Here is a 6,202-nt window from a genome sequence, read left to right as displayed (position 1 = left end):
GCAAAAAAAAAACAATAGCACAACAGTTGACCTTTTGAAAAACTATACATCAAAGCTATAAAAAGCTATTGGTGCATCAGGAGTTATGAAACACTTAGGCCTCCTTTGGAATTGTAGGGAATTTCAACAAAAACTAGTTCATTTTTATAAAAAAAATGCAGAAAATAGGGGAAAATGCATTCCAAAGGGAGCTTTAACCGCTTTCACGAAAGAAGGAAAGCCCAGTCATAATTTGTGCAACAAATGGGCCATTACGGCGAGAATTACGGCCCATTAGGGTTCACTTCCAAACTCGGCATCTATAAACACTTCTCTCACGCCCCGCCGCCGCCTCCGCTCGCCACCGTCGTCTAAGTTAGGCTAGGGTTCGACCAGCTAGCGGAAATGGTGGCCTTCAGGGTGAGTCTTCTCTCGCTTCGTCTCTCGGACTTCGGTGATTAGAATTTGATCCATGGGTTTGATTCGCTGCCTGCTCTCGCACGTGTGCAGTTCCATCAGTACCAGGTGGTGGGGCGCGCGCTGCCGACGCCCGGCGATGAGCACCCCAAGATCTACCGCATGAAGCTCTGGGCCACCAACGAGGTCCGCGCCAAGAGCAAGTTCTGGTGAGCGCCGCCATCTATATGTGCGATTCCTTCAGGTTTCCTTGTTGAAGGATTATTTTCCCCCCATTTTCGATGCGGGTCGTCGATTAACGTACTGTTGTTGTGAGTGCGCAGGTACTTCTTGAGGAAGTTGAAGAAGGTTAAGAAGAGCAACGGCCAGGTCCTGGCCATCAACGAGGTACGTCTGTTTCTTCGATACTGCACTTCTTTTTAGCAGCACATCGAGCTGCTGCTACATGTGAACCTTGCCATCCCTGAGCTCTCTGCCGGTCGCCCAATCTCTGTGTCAATATCGACTTTTAATGTTACTAAGAGCGATTTCTATATGGAAATGAGTGTGAGGTTATTGAAGGCAGCTCATCGTCGCTGTTGTGCTGTTATATACTCTTTGCTGGGATTGGCAAACTAGTGGCATACCTTTTCACCAAATGTTTGGCCCGGTTGTGTTTTATGCAGCTCCAGCTAGTTGTGTACCGTGATACGATGCGAATAGTATTTCTGATCATTGCTTTATTCCTAAGAACAGTTTGTCTATTTGCGACAATCAGTTTAAAATTTTGTAGGGATATCAGAAAATGATTTCGTTTTCCTCAACTACTTCCAGCTTTGCTGTCTTCCTCGGTTGCTTATACCTGACCTCTGCCTGTCATAGTTCTGTACCGTTTTTTGTTCTCATTTGCAAGAATCATTTGTGTTCTTATCCGTACAAGTTCTGTATGCTGTATCAGATCTTTGAGCGTAACCCGACGACAATCAAGAACTACGGCATCTGGCTGCGCTACCAGAGCAGAACCGGCTACCACAACATGTACAAGGAGTACCGCGACACAACCCTGAATGGCGCTGTGGAGCAGATGTACAACGAGATGGCCTCTCGCCACCGCGTGAGGTCCCCCTGCATCCAGATCATCAAGACTGCGACGGTGCACTTCAAGCTCTGCAAGAGGGACAACACTAAGCAGTTCCACAACAGTGAGATCAAGTTCCCGCTCGTGCACCGCAAGGTCAGGCCGCCGACCAGGAAGCTGAGGACCACGTTCAAGGCTTCGAGGCCCAACCTGTTCATGTGATTTAGCTGTGGTCAGTGTATGCGATCATAAGAGTCACAAGTGTTTCTGTTTTTTTTTAAGTTTTGACTTCCTAATAGTAATACTTAATCGGTTTGATGATTCAACTCGTTTTGAAGCGAGCTTGGTGAACCAATCGACGTGTTGCGGGTTGTTCGCTCTCGGCATACTTGAAGTGGTAATGTTGATCTATTCGGATTCCTTACCTCAACTATAGCTTTTCCGTTACTGAATGAACAAACGGTACAGTCTCATGGAAAGAAGTTCCAAAAATCGTAAGGTCCATGGAGATCCAAAATTCCTCGAGGTGAGCGCTAGCTGATTCCACGGTAGATAAGCACAGGGCGCCGTTTAGTGAGAAATTTAATTTAAATTTTAAAATATATAAATTGGGAGAGATCCATGCACACTCACGAAAATTATTGCTAGCTAAATTCAGCTAAAAGCCCCCACGAGAAGTTTAAAACAAAAGTTACTCGAGGTGCTGTAGTACCACCGCATGTCTGGTGTAGGGATGAAATCGGTCGGAAAACACTAAAATCATTATCATTTTCATTTTTTATCGGAAACGGTAACTCCGAAAGAGAAACGATACGAAAAATACATCAGTATTGGTCGGAACCTAAAATACAATCGGTAACTATATCAATATGGAAATATCTCAATAAAAATTCACAATACAATAAAATTTACAAAGACCACAAGTTCACAATTCACAATATAACAAGTTGATCATTGAGATCATAAGTTCATAATATAACAAGTTGATCACACAGATCACAAGTTCACAATTCACAATATAACAAGTTGATCATTGAGATCATAAGTTCATAATATAACAAGTTGATCACACAGATCACAAGTTCACAATATAACAAGTTGACCACAAAGATCACAATATAACAAGTTGACCACAAAGATCACAAGTTCACAACATAAAAAGTTGATCACAAGTTCACAATATAACAAGTCCCAAGTTGGCAATAAGTACAGTAAGAAACATTCAAAGCATTCATGTCGCATTATCATCATCTAGGTCATCATCAACAAGCTTACAACGATGCCTCACGTCCATCATCATGATCATCATCTAGGTCTTCATCCTACATTTTGTTAAAGGAATATATGGTTAAATCATAGCTAATGTTTTATGCCAAAAATAGAATACAAAATAAAGGTAAATTAATCTCAAGTGAAAGATTTCTAGCAAGAGTCTCAAGTTCCTCCATTTCACAAACCATATTGGGAATAGCAACACTCTTTTAGCCTTGGAACATGGGAATACAAAGATCCATTAGTGCATTAGTAAAAATATAATGACTAATTAAATTGTAAATAAATATAAGTTACTTCTATATAACCTTTTCTTGCTCTAGTTATCCAATCTTTGGTGCAAACAAGTGCTTCTACCATGGTAGGGTCAAGGCGAGTACGAAATGGATCAAGTACACGATCACCAGCACTAAAAGCAGATTCTAAAGCTATCGTAGACACTTGCATAGCTAAGACATCACGAGCAAGCTGGCCCAAGATAGGATATTCTTCTTTGTGTGCTTTCCACCATGCTAATATGTCAAAAGTGTGATGATTACTTTTACCAACCTTGAATATTGGATCTGCCAAATATTTTTCTAAGTCACTTGTGTCAATACAATCATCATGACCATGACCTTGTCCATCAAATATGTAGCTATCAAGCTCATGTGACGTTGAGGGTGTAGTAGATGCATAACATTGATACATCTTTTTCATGACATCATTGAATTTATCCAGTTCACTTTGATATGTATATGGGTACACCTTCTTCAAGTAAAATTCTACAATTTTCCTCTTATATCTAGGATCAAGGACACTAGCCACGATAAGAGCAATATTTGACTTATTCCAGTACTTGTCAAACTTGACCATCATAGTGTTTGCCATGTTACTAATAGTGGAATGGATGCTATCACACCAATCAACAAGTAAAAACTTAATCTCACAAAACCCTCTAAAAGCAAGTTGGTAGTGGGATATAATGTACTGTAAAATAACGCAGTCAAGTCAAAGAATTTTCTCAAACATGGTAAGAGTCTTTGCCAAATCCCATTCTTCAAAGGAAGGTGCAATTTTCTCATACCTGTGACGTTCATATGACATAAGCCTTTCAAAGGCAGCCCTGTTATGTAGTGCATCCCTCAACATGCAATATGTTGAATTACACCTAGTAGCAACATCAATAGAGAGTCCAACCTTTGTGTCCACACCACATTCAGTAGCACATTTTTGAAACTCCTCCCATTGCAATGGATACCCCTTAACAGCTAGCACAAATGCTCTAATATTCTTAAAATTACTGCTAAACATCTGAAGTGGACTTCTTTGATTGCTTTTCCTTTGAAGAATCATCCCCATCAACATTACTTCCACCTTCTAGATTTTCACCTTGTTCATGAGAAGCTCTGGCAGCGGCAGGTGTGGGTCGTGGCTGATGATGCGGACACACCAACATTTTGGCTCACATTTGCACCTTCTTCATCACAAGGCAACTCCAACAACATATGCTTCCGTGAAGGTGAAGCATCACCATCGCTAGCCATTGTATTAGATCCCAGTGTGCAACTGTAAATAAAAATACGATATTCATTAATTAGTGACACATGAGCATATTCATCAATGATCAATTCACAGCCTAGTCATAGACTCATAGCCAAATATGGAATTTTGACACATGAGCATATTCGACCAAGTGCTATGCTTGTTGTTCATAGCCGAATACGGAATTGTATTTATATAATAGTAGTGTTTGTCTTATTCTCTCTCTATGGTTGATTCTTTACTTTTTGCCCATGAAGTTTGATGCTCTTCTCCGGCTTGCTGTTCAAAACTAGTAGCTGATAGAATGTGTGGAGTCAGTGTCGACTGTATGCTCGGTAATAATATTACAATTCTTGCGGAATAGCGCAATATATGGATTCCACCAAGTGCCCTACACATGTGCTTGGATACTCTTTTAGCCAACTACCTTGGCTCCTTGTCACTACCGAGCAGAGCAGGCTGGACGGACGATCCTTGGCTCCTTGCCACTGCTGAGCAGAGCAGGCCAGATGGACCAGCAGATGAGCAGAGCAGGTAGGCCAGACGGACGAGTTACCGCGATTTATCTTAAGACAACGGCGACTAACGTACTAAGCCATGAGCCATGGAGGACCGGATGAGGGAGAAGAAGCTGGGAATCAAGGTGATACATGGCCGGAAAAGGGGATGTGTCGCCGGCATTCCAGCTGCAGCTGCCGCCCCGCCACAAACCCTAGGAAGCCTGCCCTTTCCCTCTCACGGCGCCCACGGGCCACACGGAGTCTACGGCCTGGCTCTTGGCTGTGGGCAGTGTCGCAGTGGGCCTCCTCTCAAGGGCTCAAGGGCTCACTCGGTCACATCGGCCCACATGGTCATGGGCTAAGGACACAGACGACTGGGTTGTGTGGGCTGGAATGTGCTTTGGTATTTTCAGAAATTCTGACGGTTGAATCCGATAAAATTCCGATTAGAATCGATAACCGATGGAAACGGTCGGTAAAACGTCGTACCGTTTTCGATACCGATTCTGAATCCAAATTATGACAACTGATACCATTTCCGAAAAATACCGATACCAATAAATCTGATCGAGAAAACCGGAAATGGTTTCCGGAATTCTAAAAATTTCCGGAACTGATTTCATCCCTAGTCTGGTGGGTATCAAATTTGGGCCATCGAACAAGAGTGTCCAATTACGTTTGAGTGTAGCACTGATATATCTAATGTGCACTAGACAGGACACCTAGAGATCTTGTAGAGTTGGTCTTAGACACTTGTATTCACCGGGCGTATCCGATGTACTATGGGACATGTGAAAGGGAAATAAGGTCAAACCTTTTCCTAAATAATTTTGGTGGTTGAATTGCTCAACACAAATAATTAGACTAACTAGTTTGCTCTAGATTATGCATTCTACAGGTGCCAAAGGTTCAACACAAACCAATAAAAAGAACAAGTTAGGGTTCAAAAGAAAGGAGCAAAAAGGAAACCGAAGTGCTCGGACAGTGTCCGGTGCACCAGGGGCCATACACTCCAAACTCTTCAGCTTCGGGTTTCCAGGCGCAGCTCCGCTATAATTCACCGGACTGCCCGGTGCACCAGCGGAGCAACGGCTATCTGCGCGCAACGGTCGACTCTGACGGATGAACAGTGTAGCACAGTAACACAGCAGAAGTCAGAGCAGCAGGTCAGAGGGGCACCGGACTGTCCGTTGCCACATGAGAACAAAGCCTCCAATGGTCGACCAGCTCCAAGCCCTAACGACAGGGTGACGTGGCGGCGCACCGGACTGTCCGGCGCGCCCATCGCCAGCAGCCTTCTCCAACGGCTACAATTTGGTTGGTGGCTATAAATACCACCCCAACCGGCCACTTCAAGGTGTGGGAGCCCAAGCAACATTCCAAGTCATATAGTTGACATATCCAAGCCTTCCCAACCACCTATATTCATTGATCCATCCTATACATAAGATTT

At 43.3% G+C, this 6,202-nt stretch overlaps 1 protein-coding gene and 1 long non-coding RNA gene across 2 annotated transcripts; one reads left to right on the top strand and one right to left on the bottom strand.

Moving 5' to 3' along the window:
• Positions 1-343: 343 nt before the first annotated feature.
• On the top strand, positions 344-1,864 carry LOC100285865 (60S ribosomal protein L18a). The gene is made up of 4 exons (NM_001158755.2): positions 344-399; positions 490-605; positions 720-783; positions 1,334-1,864. The coding sequence occupies exons 1-4, from the start codon at positions 385-387 to the stop codon at positions 1,673-1,675; spliced, it is 537 nt and encodes a 178-aa protein (NP_001152227.1). The 5' UTR covers positions 344-384; the 3' UTR covers positions 1,676-1,864.
• On the bottom strand, positions 1,724-5,011 carry LOC103636150 (uncharacterized). Its single transcript, XR_557814.3, has 3 exons — positions 4,900-5,011; positions 3,792-4,273; positions 1,724-2,775 (listed from the first exon to the last, which is right to left on the bottom strand). It is a non-coding gene; the product is annotated as an uncharacterized lncRNA (long non-coding RNA).
• Between the last annotated feature and the right edge of the window lie 1,191 nt (positions 5,012-6,202).

This window comes from Zea mays, chromosome 8, assembly GCF_902167145.1.
Source record: "Zea mays cultivar B73 chromosome 8, Zm-B73-REFERENCE-NAM-5.0, whole genome shotgun sequence".
Classification (NCBI taxonomy): domain Eukaryota; kingdom Viridiplantae; phylum Streptophyta; class Magnoliopsida; order Poales; family Poaceae; genus Zea; species Zea mays.
The sequence above is the reverse complement of the archived record's forward strand: the minus strand, read 5'-3'. Positions and strand labels throughout refer to the sequence as shown.